General features: G+C 37.9%; 1 protein-coding gene across 1 annotated transcript in view; it reads right to left on the reverse strand.

The window, feature by feature from the left end:
- Positions 1 to 18,445, reverse strand: part of LOC119652570 (zinc finger protein Gfi-1b) — a 67,458-nt gene that overhangs the window by 28,372 nt on the left and 20,641 nt on the right. Inside the window, exons 3-5 of the mRNA XM_038056784.1 lie at positions 4,770 to 5,325; positions 4,264 to 4,575; positions 4,009 to 4,190 (exon numbers count right to left, since the gene is read on the reverse strand). Coding sequence (XP_037912712.1) covers positions 4,009 to 4,190; positions 4,264 to 4,575; positions 4,770 to 5,325 — 1,050 coding nt within the window. The remainder of the gene's footprint in view (positions 1 to 4,008; positions 4,191 to 4,263; positions 4,576 to 4,769; positions 5,326 to 18,445) is intronic.

The following is an 18,445-nucleotide window of genomic DNA, read 5'->3' on the forward strand; positions in this document are numbered from 1 at the left end:
AAAACTTGTTTTACTTTCTGGTGTTGGGCTCTCAGTCCGTTACCCAGTATGAGAAATAAGGCCATTTTCGAAAAATACTAATCGAGTCCTTCATTTGATACCCCGCATGAGCATATTCTGTAAAAGTAATTTTACACCTCATTTTCGCATGTATGGGCTGTAGCTTAACATAACACCGCGCCACTTGCTACATATAATGGGATTCACAGGCCACACCTTCGCACAAAATTTCGTGAAAATCAGCTCAGCCGTTTTTCAGAAAATTGGCTGTGAAAGACAAACAGACATTGAATCGATTGCAATTTTTTTCGTTAAATATTAAACATTAAAAACTAACCCGTGTTTTTATACACAGACATTAACGTTTCAGAAATTACTTGTTTTCTCCTTTTGTGATGATTTCATCATTGCTAAAACAGTGCTCAACGGAAGGAAATGAGTTCTGGGCAATTATTGCAAATTGATCCGGAAAATGGGCGCTACGAATATGAATTCGATAGCATATCGAATTATGAGTTCTATCAAAAAATGTCTCCATATAATACTATGCGATGATTGATAGGATTATATCATAGCTACAGAGATTTCGACTGGTTTTCAGAAGGTTTTTGTGAAGTGAATGAAAAGGGAAAATATGTCAAAAACTTGGAATGCATTTTTCAAAACAGAAAGAAAGCAACTGCAAAAGTGGATAACATTAACGCTTTCAAAGATTACACAGAATGAGAAGAACTTACCAGGCAGCGTAGAATTATGACTGCCCACGACCAGCCGACAGACTGTTGCCCACAAAGGTTCGAAAGATAAAATGACAAAAATCGGAATATACAGGATCACTAACCCAGAATGCAGCCTAGTGTACGTAGAACTAAAGCATCTCAGTCATGTACCATATGCGGAATCCGCAGAAAAGAACAACCACTCGTAGATAAAGTCCAAATGTATACTTTATCGACGAGTGGTTGGTCTTTTCTGCGGATTCCGCATATGGTAGAACAAGGCAACCAGCTAATATGGCAAAAGAGGGGAGAGGGGGAAAGGATTCCTATGAAAGAATATTTTAGCGCACAGCTGTTCCATTTGGACATAGCTAGTTATGTATAAGCATTTAGTACTGCAAACTATTCACTTTAATGGGATATTGATATTCAATGTTTTGGGTTGCAGTAAATTAACACAAGAGGCAATTTTGATATACTATAACTTCGTAATAGTAGGACTTTAACTAAACTATATGGCTTATATTACTGCAAACTCCTATGATTCCAGAAAAAACTTAAGAGGACCTTCCAGCCGATCTCTCAAAAACAGGCCCAGACACTATATAAGGGCAGGTTCATGATTTTTTCCAGATTTTAGGGTTGGAAAATTTTGAGAATGCGTGCGGGAAAAAGATGATTATTTTCCGGCACCATCACTCCCCTCCTTTAACAGTCATATCAAAACTAGTACCGACTTCGAAAAAATCCCATATGGCTATATTTGGAGGTAAGCTCAAAGCAGAAGGAAGGATGTTATTCACCACATGCGTGGAAATTCATAGTTCAAAATTTTCGCCAAATTTCATGTCAATGGGTACAACGGGTCTTGGAAAAGGTGCCTGCGGTATACAGACAGACAGACAGTAAACCGATTATACTAAGGTTTGATTTTGTACAAAATCTTAGACAAGGGTGAATAACAATGACATTTTCTCCTTCATTAGATATCTAAACGATAACTTCAATTTTATAAGAAAAGACACTGAATACTATGATAATGATGACTGCTATCTATTTCTGTCATCACTAGTTTTCCGGCAATTAGACGTATCTAGCCCCACTTGCTTCCCTTGAAGTGCTTCCAGATTCAAGAGATTAATTAGAAAAAAGGTTCACGGTCCTACGTCCTTGGTAAATTCCAACCATGAATGGTGGCGGAGATGTAGGTAGCTGCACAAGCTCGTAAAATAAATCGAGAGGGCTATTAATGTTACGAAAGAAAGAAACAATTCAGGCAAGTTTGCTTTCAAAAGCATATCAGTCATCACAGAAAAAACTTCCCTTCAAAGCAGGTGGGCAGCAGCAGTTCCAGAGGAAACATGAAAGCATACTATTAAAGCTCCGATAATCCGACTAATGAAATGGATCGTTGACATAGTGAATGACTAAATAAAAAATGTTTTGACAAATTTAGCTGAAAAATTTTGAGATATTGTGTTATTTCGAAGAAGAAGCGCCTCCTTAAAGTCCCGAAACAAATTCGAAAACTAGGTGTAAAACAGAACGAATAAAAGTGAGTAAAATCCATATATTTTTTGTTGTTACAGTTGATCCCACCTTTATTCACATATCTAATTTTTTAGTGCCTAAAAAACCCATGGAGACCCCCTGCCAGCTTAAGAGCAAGTTCCGTTTATCCCTGATAGGGATCAGTAGAAGAACATGGATCGAGCAGAATAATGTTCGTATTTGATGAATAGAACAGGAACTATATAGACAATGGCGTCACAGACCTAATATAAAGCTGACGGCAGATCTGGTGAAACATCTAAGGAAAGGACTAATCAAAGAAGATATATGTACGAGGATTACTCTGGATACGAGGAGGATACTCTGAGTATTGCAGTATCATTCGGATTGGCCCACCTATTCTTGTGATATTCTAATAAAGAAACATAAAAAAATTTTTATTAAAATGAACTCCACGTTTCGCCAAGTTGCCTTGGGATCATCCTGGGTACCTAACGTATATCCAGGAAAAATATTCTAGTGATTTCTAGAAAAAAAGGCAATCATCAGGTTTCTGTGAATGAAAATTGTCCTTTATTCGTTACTTATCCATTAGGTAAGAACAAACTGAGACACCTTGTCAGCGATAAGTTTATCTTTATATTGGCCAGTCTTCTTCAACTTACCTTTTCCTGGTACCAAACGGTACGGTTAAAATGTTGAGACGTTTTCGCTGCCACTCCAAAAGCTATTTCACATATTTTTACCTTGAGTGCTTCCTTCCTATTAACTATTCATTAAACGACTGTTGCTTAAATCAGCATTCATTCGTCTAATTTTAACAGTTCAAAGGTAATATTTGCAGGAGAATTTCAACAATTTTCGCCGTTCCCTAACTCCATCCATTCGCCATCGATCTTGTCACCTTTTAGGAGAGGAACGAATCCCTTTAAATTCTGATAAACTCCCGCTCTTCGGAACGTTATCCTTACTCGTTGGCACATTCCTGAATCTACACTAACACAGTCACGAGCACTGAACGGCTCCGAGCAGCTTAACTCCTTCTCTTTGAGATAATTTCAACCAATTAATGGCAATAAATCAAGTGAATCTGTTTTAATCGTCGACAGATATTTTCCCTTCAGTCCTCTGTTAAATATCACCGACGATGATTCGCTCTGGCTTCGAGTTGGAGTTTGGCTCGTTCAACCCCAACCCGAAGGAATCGAGTTATGTAGTTACGGCGGAGGCGAGAAACCTTTTAGATAGATAATTAAAACTGGTTTAATCCAAACGCTCTAAATCAAGTTGGCGTCTCTTGGCATTCTGACGTAAGGATTTGTTCTCGTATGCGCATCAGTGTCTGGGTGGATGAAATATTTTGCGAAAGTCTTTAAAATTCCTGGCATAATCGTAAAGCTACTTGCTTTCTTATCGCTCCATCCCCCGTACATTAGTGCTACACTTTACATGCATCTATAATTCATACGGCCTGTTTTTGTGGCCGAACGCGGTGGTGCACTAAGTGCATATTTTTGAAGTTTCACTATACATTCTACAGCAGAATGGTTATAGCCCGAAAATTTATGCCAGGACTTGCCAGTTAGGAGTCTCCGTTGTATTCTCGCTTCTCGCCATTCATACCAGTGGTTGCATTTTTGCACAAGGATTAAATTTAACTTCTATCTGTGCCACAGCCTTAGCTTCCCCATATAATGGTTGGAAACGATGAGATGATAACAATAAATAGTGCAAACCCCCAATGAATTAATAACTAGCTAAAAAGTGCTCCTCTTACCTGTATGTATGTAAGTATGCTTCTTCATATCACTCTTCTGATGAAACCGTTTCCCACAGTAGCTGCACGGGTACGGCCGGGTATCGCTGTGTATTAGGAGATGAGTTGAAAGCGTACTGGACCGTTTAAAGCTTTTACCACATTGTTTGCACTCAAATACTTTCTCCACGTTATGCACAGCCCTTATGATTGAAACACAAAATAGATTTGTAGAAAAGATATGAGGTGCGATAGATTTTGCTTCGGATAATTTACCTGTGCTGACTGAGACTGACTTCGTGGCCAAACGTTTTGTTACAAAGTTCACAAGCGAATGGCTTCTTTCCATGATGAGTCCGGCGGGCGTGCACTTCTAGGCCGTGAGCTGTCGAAAACATTTTCTCGCACTTCATACAGGAATAAAGGTCACTAAATTGCGATAAAACAGGCCATTTTGGGATGTGATGGAAGTGCAAATGTGTTGGATGCGGGAAACCCAAGTGCGCGCCAGGAGTATTAGCAGGTCCTTGTGATTGAGATATTAAGTTTCTAAATCGAAGAAAGTCCTCTTGTGATGCAGGATGGTAACTGCAAGTATTTTGGAGAAACCGCCTATTAATATTTCTCTAATATCGAGTAGAAATACTGTAGCGCAGGTGGCCTACAGTATAACATTTGTTAACATAACAAACGGGAGAAGCCAATGCAAATATTGAGAATATATACCTCCTTAGATTTAGCTTGAAAAATGCAGAGTATACAGGATATTCATATTATATTACCTTCCAGGTGCGCCTGGCTGCTGTTGACCTTGATGAAACGCCAAGGTTGCCCACCACGGCAACTGAGGAAGTATTGACCGATGCAGCATAGCAGCTTGATGGTCATATCCCGTCGACGTATAACTATTCCTAAATGCTTCGAGTGGTCCAACAGGTACTGGTGATTTTGAAGTTCTCGGTTCATCTTGTCGAAGTAAGGCTGATACTGAGAAGATCTCCGATTTTTTGGAACTCGTAGACAGCTCTGTAACTGGAGATTCTGAAACACTAATTGATTTCGCTGGTAGCGGAGGAGGAGAGTCCACCTCCAGTTCTAACGAACTAGATCGTGATCGCGACCGCATATCATCTCGGGGCGACCGCGACTGACTCCTTGAACGGGATCGAAATTCTCTAAGAAAATGGTGTCGACTAGCGTGATGGATATTATTAACCAGCTCATGAGTACTATCACAAATCGGCGAAGATTTATGTTCGTAGGTATTATTGTTATCTTCATCTTCTGACGTCGCTTCAGTCGGTTTCACCAATCGATTTATACTAAAAGTTAGCTCATCTGTTGGAAAACAATGAAAAAAAACTCAATTACAGATTCTGATGAATAATTAATGACAAAACGAAATTGAATTTTTAACCCCTTCCTACTAAGCCGGATGAAAAAGAAATCAAGTGTTATATGCAGTAAACCTCGAGCCATGTATTTCTAACAAACCTTAAAACTCAATACAACAGGAAACCCTCTCTTATTTATATGTTCCGTAACGAATTAGAAAATTGTCAAATTGTTTGCTCTGAATGAAATCAACCCTTCGCCCAGTGCCACATTTTAACACGCTCCATTTATCTAACCTACAACGAACAGATGTTTTATTTATACGGCAAGTTGAATGTTTGCTGTATGCGAAACCCAAAGGCGAACGTATAAGTGATGGGGTGATTTACGTATAAAACATATAACAGAAGTGAGCAAGGTGAATTCGGATTTCACGCCGATTATCGTTCAGAGGGAGAATGATTTTTAAATTGTCACTGGGTTCAGCATGAAAACTATATTTTTGGTAAGCAAACATGGCTTTAAATATGTTTAACTCGGTGATGCCATAGAGTCTTCGAAGCACTGAGAAATCATTTTCAAAATTCTCTTGAATCCTTGTAACTAATGAGTTGCTACATATATACCATACAGTCTTTCAGATTGACACAAATGGTGAGCAGGAATCTCGACTCCTCTCCGGCAGTGCAATGAATTCATTGAAAACGGCAAAGTTCATCTGATATAACATTGTTACTAATAGCACGATTTCAATCAAATATTCTGATATTATGATCAATATTAATGTTTATACTTGCGCGAAATTTCGCACCTCAACGACATACTTAAGAGGGTTTCTTGTAAGTTTCTGAACTATAGTAATACACCATTATTAAATTTATTTGATTTGAGGTCTAGATTTCATCACGATTTCTTGCAGGATTTTCGATTGAATATTTTGTGAGAACTCTACGGTGGGTACATTTTGATCTCCTCCATTTTTGAACCATCAGATATCCCAGATAGCTAAATTCTAAACCCCCCCCCCCCCCCCCCCATTTGCATATACGGGGACCCTTCTTCAACTCAACAAAAAGTCTTGCCACTCGTTACACCCAAAGGGCTTCACAGATTACATACTTCACCAAATTTCGTTTTACAAAAAGCCTTAAAAAAGTAATCAATAAGAACTTAGCATTGCGCTGATTTTGACAGGTTTTTTTCTGCCGTGTGTGGGGTTAGGTGAGTTGTGTTTTGGTTTAGAATCATGAGTATTAGCCCATGCTCCATTACCCGTAATATTATTTTTAAGAATAACTTCATCATTTGCCACTTTGTTCTAGTTATTCGCAGAAATTTTATGAAGTTATAAATATGAGGTACAGTAACTAATTACTCTTGTTTTCATTATATTCTCTGCTGCCGCTCTCCATGCTACCACCCTGGAGTTCCAACCTTCATCTCAATTTAATTTAATTTTCTATTTAAGTTTTTCCTCTCTGCTAGATTAACTACTAGAAGGCAGCTGCCTCAATGGACAATTTTCTCTTCACAACTTTTCTACGGTTTCCTATCCGTCCGATTATGCATATAGTAGGTTGAATTTTAAATATTCTAGGTGAGCGCTGAAAAGCTATCTGCTTGTTTTTTTTATTTAATTACATAAGTATCCATTTATTTATTTGAAAAAGCAAAATAGTCGATTTTTTAAACGCTTTTAAGTCATAAGTGCGTTTACCAATATGAAGTTGAAATAATAAAAACTTGTTGTTTCCTTTTCGTTGGTGTGGGTATTTATTCTTGCAAATACCGATATTTCGAGAACCACACAAGTTGTTAGCACTGATGAAGGGAACAAGTGGTTCCCGAAATATCGGTAACAACTTGTTAGCACTGATGAAGGGAACAAGTGGTTCCCGAAATATCGGTATTTGCAAGAATAAATACCCACACCAACGAAAAAGAAACAACAAGTTTTTATTACTTCAATTATTTAATCGTTGGAAACACCGCATAATTTCACTCTGAATATGAAATTAACATAAGAGTACTTTAAAAAGCATCTTTAATTTTTTTTCTAGAGAAATGGAAGGAAAGAGGTTGATGATAGGTTGATCTCCAAACTGAGCATTGATAAAAAGTGATTTTATAATCTTTTTGCTTATCAAATACTTGTTTAGTGACACACACATGTTATTTATAGTAGTTTGTTCATCTCGTGGCGGTCGAATCATGAGGCAGATATTTTTCTTAAGTTGGCGGAAATCATGAAGTAACTTACTTTTTTACCCTTTTGTTCCTACAAATTAAGAGCAAAGAAATTGCATAACCCAAATGCACACCAATAGTGTTGACATTCGTAATTAATAAAGTTTCGGCGCAAGCCAGGGAAGGATGACATACCAACTAAATAGTGCGCTTCAGTGAGGATAAAACCACATTAAACTTCATGCGCATACGGAGATATTTCTCAAGGGGATTAATTTAGTTCTAACAACTCAATTGAAGAATAAACGGACAGATTCTAATAAAATGTTGAACTTACAAACAAACAAATTACAATACAAAATTAACTTTCTTTTTGAAAGCGATAAAAGAAAAAGAACCCGAAGCACCAGGTTGCAAACGATTGCAATCAGGTAAATTTCTAGGCACGAGTGAATAAAAGTAACACAGAGTCAACAACGCTAAGATTGCGGACATTACAGGATATATCACGGTATTGTACTTCAGAGGCTACAGAACTATCTACAAAGCCTTTAGCAAGTTTAAGGAAGAGACATGCATCAAAAAAGACTCCCAGTTACAGAGGAAGGAGATTTCAGAGTATATGCCAACCGGTAGGAAGATACAACACAGACTTTCTAAAAGTACGGCTGAGGATGTCAACGTGATGAAAAAGACAAGAGATAGTTTGTCGAGACTAGACTGGAGAGTTTTGTTCAACAGGTAAATTGACAACAGAAAATAGTATGCCATAGGGGACATATAAATAAGGAGGGAAGATGTAACAGCGTTGCAAGAGATGCGCAGAACAGGCGACGGTTTCCTGGAGAAAAGCCAATACATCACATATTATAGCGGCCATCCAGTAAACCATGTGCTTGGAGTAGGTTTCTTACTTAGCCAAAAACTGAAACCTGCTGTTATCGGCTATGCACTTCGCGTTTACGTGCAAAAATTAAAAATTAAAGTCGGAGCGGGATACGCACGAAATGGTCATTGGAAGTACCTGGTTTGCACTGAAAGCGGTCCACAAACATACGTGCGCTTCTCCAGACGGGACCACTTTCAACCAAATTGACCACCTTGATGAATGTCAAAACATATAGGGCGGCCAATATAGGCATGCTGCTCCGTGCTCAAATAACAACACCACCCAGAGTCCCCTCTGATAATCAGGTGAGAGTAACCCCTGAAATCATTCACAACACAGCGTTCCGCAACACTTATAAATGGGAAATGGATGTCGCAATAACCGCAGTCAACAGAAATCCCGAAGCTGAAGTATCAACAACTGATCTTCAGAACGACTTGAAGAACATTATCATTCATACGGCTACAAACATACTTGACCCCAGTCACAAGAAAAGTCGGAATGGCTGGTTTTAAATACAAGCTAGCAACGGAACGGAAGAATGCTGCATACCGAGCAATGTTGCAGAGAGTTATCACGAACTTCGTCGAGCGGAGAAGCGATTTTACAGATATAAAAGGGAAGTGTGGGAAAACCAACAAGTCTGTGAACAGGAAAAGTCCAGGGAGCAACCGCAACAGGCGCGCAAGTTTTACCTACAACTCAGCAGGATGAAGCCTTATACACCTCGATGCTCATCGTGCCGAGACAATGAAGGAAATTTGATTTCCGACTAAATGGGCATATTGGAGCGGTGGGGTGAATATTTTGGTGATCTGCTCAAAAGCCAACAAGTTGGAGGTGATGCCAACTGAAGTCGACGGACAAATGCTGCCACCACCAAGTATAGAAGAAATAGTGCGTGCAATCCACCGGTTTTGGTAATGCAGGTGACATTATGTATTGCAGATGTTGAAGAAATTCGAAATTCTATCAGCTGGGTAGTGAGGCTCCTATCATTTCGATAAAATAACCCAAACGACACGAAGTTTTTTCCAGGCACCTATGACGATGAACAATGAATTCAACATTATTGCAAAGGGAGGATGAACAAATATTATAGTCAAATTTACTGATTTGGTTACGTAGAACCAGTAGGAGCTAAGTTGTTATTAATTAGCAATACGACTTCATTATCCAACGCAGTTGGTATCTCAGCTATGGGCCTTTGGATGGAATTATCCATAGACGATTTGACGATTTACGAAGTCATTTAAGTGAAACTGGATTTAATCCAGCAAAAGGATATTTCTGAAATTGAGAAACGTTTCCTTAAGCAAATGTCAATTTCTCTCCGAAGTCACCACTCTTTTAACGCATGTATTATCTGTATGTTAAATAAATGTAGTGTAAAATCCATGTTTGGAATTCGTTGTAAAATTCGACACGATGAATCTAAAGCCGATGATTTCTTGCGTGAAGATAATTGCGATTTTTGTACTAAAACTACACACACGCTACTGCCTAACCGTACGGCATTCACTTCCTCCACAATATATCCAACAACAACAACAAATCCATAGCCAGAGCATTCTACAACGCTACTCTGTAGTCCCACATTAGCTTCCAAAGGAACCAAAATTAATATAGTTTCCTTCAAAGTAGTTGCACATATTTATAAAATGGAATATAAAGATACTTGACAACAATCTCTAATAATAAGCTGAAGAAATATTGTTCGATAACTTGTTATTCACTTGCAAGGAAATTTCAGACAAGAAGCATCTAATTGATAATTGGACAGACTGTCGAAGAGGAACGACCTTGGACGGCAGCCAGTTTATAACCTTCGGACAGGCGTGGCTAATCTGGGCATTCGAAACCTCATTCATCAGGTGCCAAAAGGCGTGATTCACAGCAAGCGAGGCGACCTAATAGGTGACTAACCCCTTACTTCGGCTATGAACGTTAGATTATTGCTTGCCCAGTACTATACCTGAGAATCATGAATTTCAATTTGACTGAAAAGTTAAGTTTGATAAGCTTCCCCCTAATCTTATTTTAATCTTTTGGATGAGGCGTGCCTTACCGTGTGAGAATTAAACTGCGCCCGTCCGAAAGTTAAATACTCTCTACATGATTGACAGTCAATTTGTACTGATATATTATTGTGCCAGCCAATTCAAAACATAGATAGGAATCTCCTTACCTGTGGTATAGACGTTAAAAGCATTGGAGATATTTTTGATGAAATGGAGATATTTTTCATGAAATGTGTGTGTTTCTCTACGAGAGCAGTCGACACACATTAGCATGCCATTTAACCATTATCCAAAATTACTAACATATCTAATCCGCACCAAAGAGAGAAATGCGGTATCTGAATGTGTTACGAAATTAACATACTCGTATACCATGGCCTTCAAGTACCCATGGCTTCCAAGTATCTGACCTTGAAGCATTAAGTTTGACCCTTCCTGGCTCTAGTGAGATGTTACTGGCTGTGAACAGCAGTTACACTCTTGAATGCACATAGTTTCTTTATAAACTGTAGTCTTCATTTTACCCCTCCCTAAGCGCAAATAAAAACATAAATCAAGAAAAGCAACATCCACAAAAATCAGTGTTTGTTAAAATCATCAGATATTTTGGAAATTGAAATGTTGCCAAAAGTCTCTAATTCAACGAAAATTTATCCCATCAATCGCATTGAACACGCATTTAATTTGATGAATTCGATCTCGAACCAACTTCCGTTTTGGAGTCGACGTTGGAAGCCTCGTGTAATTATTATTACTCAAGCATTTACCCACCACGTTCATCTCTTTGTCCTTTATTTCTTCATCTGCCAGAAATACAAGCTTAGAAACCGTAAGATGTACGCTTTAGGTTTTGTGTGTGTGAAAAAAAATTACACCCCGTTTTCATATATGCCCCCCCCCCTTAAACTCAACGTAGAATGATGTTATTTACTACACGGGTAGGCGCTCACAGCTTCCAATTTCTCATTAAATTTCGAGCAAATCCTGCGTGTAACAAACGGTCAGACAGATAGATAGACATTGAACTGATTTTAATTAGATTAGATTTTTTTACATAAAACCTTAATCACGGTATTCAACCTTCTTTTCCACCTGTGCCTCTTCAGCTACATATTAAGATTAAAATCTCAATATTTTCCATGTAAAAGTTCGGTTTTATAATATAAGATTGCGTTAATTTACTAGTGCATTTCAGCAATAGCTGAATATTTAAGGTTAACCCCTAAATATTCAACGTTGAAATTCATGTGAAATACTAAATGAAATGAGGCGCCTTCATATACAAAGGGAGATTTCCCAAGAACTAAAAAGCGCTGTGGGTGGCCTTTCTCCATTATGATTACATCAATAACTTGATCAATCAATTTATGCAAAGGAAGCGGTTACAAAACTAAACGTTTCTGATCAGTTTAAGTTGATTGACAGAGAAGCAATACATTTGCTCTTGTTTGTATCCACACACTCGCCGAATTAGCTTTATCCACTCGATCAGACTCAGATCAGAATAAGAGGCCAGCAATAGTCGCGGTCTTTTGATTTGATTGATTTGTATTAATTTCCGTTGATTGGAACTTCCTTATTTCATCAATGCAAAAACAGGAAAGACACCCTCTGCATCTTGTTCTGTTTTAAACAGTGGAGATCTATCGTCTGTAGGATGATCCCAATTTTAATCGTAGTTGAAAACTGACGCGAACATAACTTGTTATTAGGAGGGTAGCCAAATTTGAATGGTGCTGTAGGGGGAAATTCATAGCTCGTTGACTGTACTTTTATCGAGCGTTGCAGCATATTTCATGTTTACTGCCATATTCTAGATTTTATGGCCCCGCTAAATTGATCCGGGATTAGGTTTGAAATGTGGAAAAACTGTTTGAATTCAGCTTAGAAGACGGTATCTTCTGTCTTCACCTCAGTGCCCGTGTAGTGTTGCGCCACTTTCCATCATCAAGTGCCCATAAATCAATTCGATACAGCTATCTACGAGCGCAATATCAAATGAAATATGTTTACTCTCATTTTTATTTTCCCCAATTCGTTTCATTTCAATTGCATTGGATAAATATTATCTGTTAGGGTTTAGTTTCCAAGGTGTAAGTGCATTCGTTTGCATTTGGATTAAACTAATTTCCGGACGCAAACCTTAAATGGAGAAAACCCTTCAAGAACTGATTGATTATTATGTCAAACTGAGATTTAGACGTACCTGAAAAATCCGTTCAGAATGTTCAGAGGAGACATTTGGTCTAACGGCGGATTAGATAATTTTTATACTCCTATTCTAGTAACCAGCGATAAGCAGCAGCTTTTCTTTACAAACCTATATATGTGTGGATACGTAGTTGGAATTTACTATATTTGAAAACTACCCATCACAGAGGTAGCAATAGCTAGCGGCTGGTTTCTACGGTTGACTTTATTGAAGATTGGCGTTCGGATTAGGTCGAATTGCCAATGATGCAAGTATGGCCGCTTTGTCACAGTTTTTAATAAAAATTAAATAAATAGAAAGTTTTCACTGACAGCAAGACAGCTTCTATGAAGTGCATATACATAATAGTAATGCATTCCGAATTAACTTCTATTTGAATATTTTCTTCTAACATGTTATTATAGGATGCGGCACAAATAGCCCCTAAAGGATAATGCAGAAGCAAAAGTAATGCTCTCCCCTAGCATGAATTGAACAACAATAGGCCCAAATGAGAAATAAAAGGATAATCCAATGTGAGTGAACATCGAGCTGATAGGCTGCTCTGAAGGAGAGTTCGATTCGGTTTATTTATGGTCTTGCTATTGCTATTGTATAAATTATATATGTCGTATTATGATATAAATTTTCTTCAAGCTCCGGAAACGGACTAACCGACTTATCCTGCAGCGAAGTAAATAAGAATAATTGCGAGGATGATAGACGAAAAAATTCAGAATTCAAATGAAATCAAATTTGGATTTTGAATCTCTACCAACTATTAAAGTAGCGTCCTTTGAAAAATACATAAATGACCGTGATCACGCTAACATAATCTGCACAACAGCCTCCTACACATGCAGTTCAAACAATAAATCTAATTTTAATATAGTACCGTAAAACTGCAATAGCCTACCATTCAATTTATTGATCAAAACCGCAACACAGATTGCATGTCAGCTTGCCACAGAAAATTTTATTTGCACAGTGCAGTGTGCATACACATGCCCCAACTGCAAACGCCGCAATACGCCGCCATATATGTACTCAGCGCATATTCTGTACGAATCAATGTTCGCTAATTAAATAATAAATCATGACTTATCAATTCTTCTTATCAAAGACAAAAATAAACAATCAAGTTTATGTGGATGCACTTTGCAAAGCCACCACCGTATGAAAAAAATTGCTAATGGCCAGTACGTAGTCAGCGTTAGAAGTACCTACACACATAGATGGTCGTATATTGTGCACAAAGACAATGTTTACATTTTTGAATATGCCTATAATTTGCGGTATCTTGTGGCGAAAATATAACCGCTATTGAGTACACATGGACATATGTGCATTACTTCCGTACACGTACGTGAATTATATGTTGGGTAATTTCCCAATGTCAGGGAAAAGGACGTCTCTCTTCAACGAGCTAAGCCTCCAAATAGGACACCATAGAGTAAATTACTTTTCAATAAGCACTATAAAGCCACTTCTTTGACCACACAGTTTACGTCTATCAGAAGCTCTTAAAGATGGAGTCAGATGCATGGTTCTCATCCTAAAAGATATTCTTTAGACAAGGAACAACATTTAAAATTGTCAAACGCAACTGATTAGGTCAATGATAGTCATAGGTGTTGATCAAGGACCAATGCAAACCAACAGCGGTGATGTCAAACATAAAATAGAATTTCATGGGAATTTTTATCGCCGGCGATGATTTTTGATAAAATTTTTGATTTCCGATCCATATGCAAAAATATCTCAAATTCTCGTCTCAAGGCCTTCCACGTCCAGAGTTGAACTAATGATGTTGCGGGTTGCCGATACGTGAATGGTGCTTACAGTTCAATTGGCGGCCGGGTGCGTTGCGGGCTCATTCGGCATGACTGATAGGCCGAACTGAAGTTGGATGACGGGCTTTACTATGAGAGTATTCATACGATCCAAAAGCAGGCGTTCCGTATCCAACACGGAGCGTGTCAAATACGACATAGATAAAAGCTAGGAAGACTCTACTTCCTGGCTTGAGTTTGTATAGTGGAAGAAAACTAGTGAATATGTACGTCGTTCCGCGCATCCCGTGCGTGAGTATTCGTACTTGCATCAATGATTTCGTCAATGTAAACTAATGAAAAGTGAATACATGTAAAATTAGTATGGCTTTATTGTAATTATTCGTTCTTTCATCCAAGCTGATGATAAATTCACAGCTGAAATAGGAACAAAGTTTTCGCAACACTGCAATATTCGAGAAATTACAAATCAAGTAGAAGTTCGCATTGCATTCTACATATGTAACCACTTCATATATGCGAAAATAATACTTGAATTGTGGTATATACATAGATTGACCTCCAACGGAACAATTCCTAATCTTCGGTCAATGAAATCGCTGCTCAAGTTCGCTACTGGGACGCTTTCCATCCTCATCCGGTCTAAGCCTACCTTGATAATGAACTCCAAACATCCCGGTTTTGCGCCGAGGTCTATCAATTTCAGCACGGGAAAAATATTCTTTAAAGAATTCGAATGTCTGCGGATACGGAACGTCTGCTCCTGGTCAGTGTGAACACTCTTACAGTAAATGTATACTATTGTACTGATACGTTAGGTGCTGGATACACTACCTGCTAAATAGGATTTAATCTAGCCTCTACCGGCTTTAGGCATGCATTTTTATTCGGCAGATTTGTCCTGAATATATTTCATACACACGTCGTGTTTTTGAGACTATATAAGGGAGCAGATACCACCTTGCAGAGCTTTAGTCATACGTGATGTGCGAATTATTTTTTCATTTCCATCTACTTCATCCAATCGGATCGTATTTATTACTAATTTTATGTGAAAAAATAATTATGTTCCTCCAGCCTTCAATGCTCATTATTTCGCCAAAGTGTGAATTATATCAGCTTTAGCTCTAGATAAGTTATCGGTTTGTTTCGCTTCCATATATGTTATTCCAAGAAACCTATTTTCTTTTCTGTGCAGGACAAGAACGGGATAAGTAAATTAACAACCACCGCTATAAATGTTCAAGCTCTAAGTCTGATGACTTCCAGATCTCACATCGAATGGATCAGGCTAAAGCACGAACAGGAAGTCAACCAATAAAAAAGGATTTAGTTTGGGAGCTACAATGAGAAGCTGAGCTATCAAAATGAGCGACTTGTGAAGGCCATGATGCAGATTTTAAGAAACAACGGCGCAAGAACAAGAACAATTTAGCGAAGCGTGCATTTATGGGAGGGCGCATTGTCAATCGCTTCAAACAAGGAAAAAGGCAACTCGGCAACAGGAGAGCTCGTGTCAATTAATATCTTTTCTGCATATCATTCGTGTATGAAGCTCCATTACGGGTTCAGTATTAAGAATATGTAAGTGCAATATAAGCATAATCTCAAATTCACTGAACTTGAAGGCTAAGATATGATCGTTGAAATCAATAATCAGAAAATTCAAAACTAGTAGTCGATTTTTCGTAAGCCATATGAGTAGAGCCACTGCGCATAACAGTCTATATCCTCAGTTGAGATGGAAAATCATTGGTAGAGGAGAAATGAGCTGTGAATGTGGCAAACTTCAAGAATAAAACATTTACAGATTGTGAAGTCTGCTTGCTATTTCTCTATTTCAGATCAGAAGAGAAAGAAAATGAATTTGAGAGTTGGGGGGGACTAGTCTGTTACCTAAGGCTGAATGTAGTAACCTCCACCGGGAAAAATCTCTCTTGCCTGATTAGTCTTTTTTGGACAGACTTCTCAATATTTTGGAGTGTCTTTCGTACAAATTTATCCTCCACTTTCTGAATCTTGAAATTATACATAATTTAGTTCCACTCAAGAATGCAGTCTTTATCAAAATATCTTTCCCCCGAAATTCAAAAACATTCACACTGGAAAACTCAAGGTAAGGTTTTTGGCACCTTGAGTTAATTGCATATGACAGACTTGCAGACAGGCTGACAGGGAATTGACTTTTATAAGGTTAAACGTATCCTCCCTCTACCGATCCATGCTAGATCATATGGATGTGTTATAAAGTCGATATGCATAGAATATTACTTGCAATGAAAGCAGTAGTTAGTTAGTATCGTATTCTTTAACTCCATTAAAAACCGTCCGGAGGGAGGGGGAGCAAATTCAACTTACTGTTGAAAGCAACAAATGTTCCATGAAAACAATAACTTTCTTTTGAACTTGGGCTTAACTGTATTCAAATGTAGTGTAAAATATAGAAACTGGGTACCACAACATTGCATCTATCCAACTTCCGGGAACTAGGATAATTGTGATTCATTGAGTGTTTTTAAGGTTTTGTGTAAACACAAAACCTTATTAAAATCGGTTTACTGTCTGTCTGTCCGTCACACGCATTTTTCTCAGAAACGGTTGTAGTGATTGGCACCAAATTTGGTAGAAAGGTGGGAACTGTGAACGCTCACGTATACAGTGAGTTACATCCTTTTACGTTGAATTTAAGAGGGGGTCCCCATACATGCAAAAGGGGGGTATAAATTTTTTTTCATAAAATGTAGTCATGTATCAAATTAAAGGTCTCGGTTAGTACTTTTCGAAGCCGGTCTTAGTTTTGACATTTGTTAGAAAGGTGGGGAATGCAGGGGGTTGGAAGTGATCATTTTTTTAACGAACCCATTTTCAGAAACTACTCAACCGAAAAATCTGAAAAGAATCAGGGAGTTGCTACTATATGGTGCCTAGGCTACGAAATACCCTACATACCGATATCTGTTCAAATAAAGTTAATAATAGTATATTACTATAATTTTTAGTAATTGGCTGCAAAGCCCCTTAAGTTTATCCTAAAATCACAAAATTTGGCAGCAATAAAGGCAGTATAGAGCATAATTCTGCCAAATTTCTTCAAAATCGCACTATTACTAACAAAGGTATAATAGGTCAAAACTGTCGCTCCTCTGCAAATTCAAGACTATGAATGTCAATATCCCTTGAAAATGCTACATGCTACATGCTAACGGGACAAATACACACTCAAATCTCTTTATAAAAGAAATACACAAAGCCTTTTATACCTGAAGCGTTTAGCTTTTGCTTTCCCGACTTGTTTCTTACATTGCAGTAGTGAAAAAATCGCCCGAACTCATGGAAGAAGTTTAACTGGAGGCCAAAATTTCACCTTTCGAAACTATGTAGTTTATACCTTTTCATTATTTTGGATCGTGGATAAACAAAAAGCCCGGATAGACGATGAATAGATTATCTCAGAACTTGAAACAGAGCAATGAAAGAGGGGTTCTAGCTTCTTGGGAAAACTTGAAGGGCGATGAAGCACGAATAGAACTCAAAGTTGTGTGTTTACCTCATGTGAGAAATTTCCTATGCACATTTGCCCATTCATATTTACCTTCAATTCAAAATATTCCTGGATTTATATATTTCCAAATTCTGGCATTCATATGAGTTCACTTTATATGATGATGATACCATACACGTCTTAGAGTGCGATAAATTCGCGTGAAATACACAATTTTAACCTTCTATAATTTTGTTAATAATTGGAAATTCGAAAATTCCAATATTATTACTTATAATCGTACACTGGCGTATAAATGTATGTACTTCTAGGATGAACATAAGGGGGGTTTTGGGTTTCGAAAATATCAGAATATACTATTATTAACTTTATTTGAGTAGATATCGGAATGGAATATATTCTGAGACTTAGATTTCGTATGAATGCCCCATTAGGAATTTTCTCAGATTTTCCGGTTGGATGGATTCTGAGAATGAAACCTGTCACACTTTCTGGGCATGCATGTTTTCAAAAATAGTTTCGAAAAGTATTAGTTGAGAT

The sequence above is a fragment of the Hermetia illucens genome, chromosome 3 (genome assembly GCF_905115235.1).
Source record: "Hermetia illucens chromosome 3, iHerIll2.2.curated.20191125, whole genome shotgun sequence".
Taxonomy (NCBI): Eukaryota; Metazoa; Arthropoda; class Insecta; order Diptera; family Stratiomyidae; genus Hermetia; species Hermetia illucens.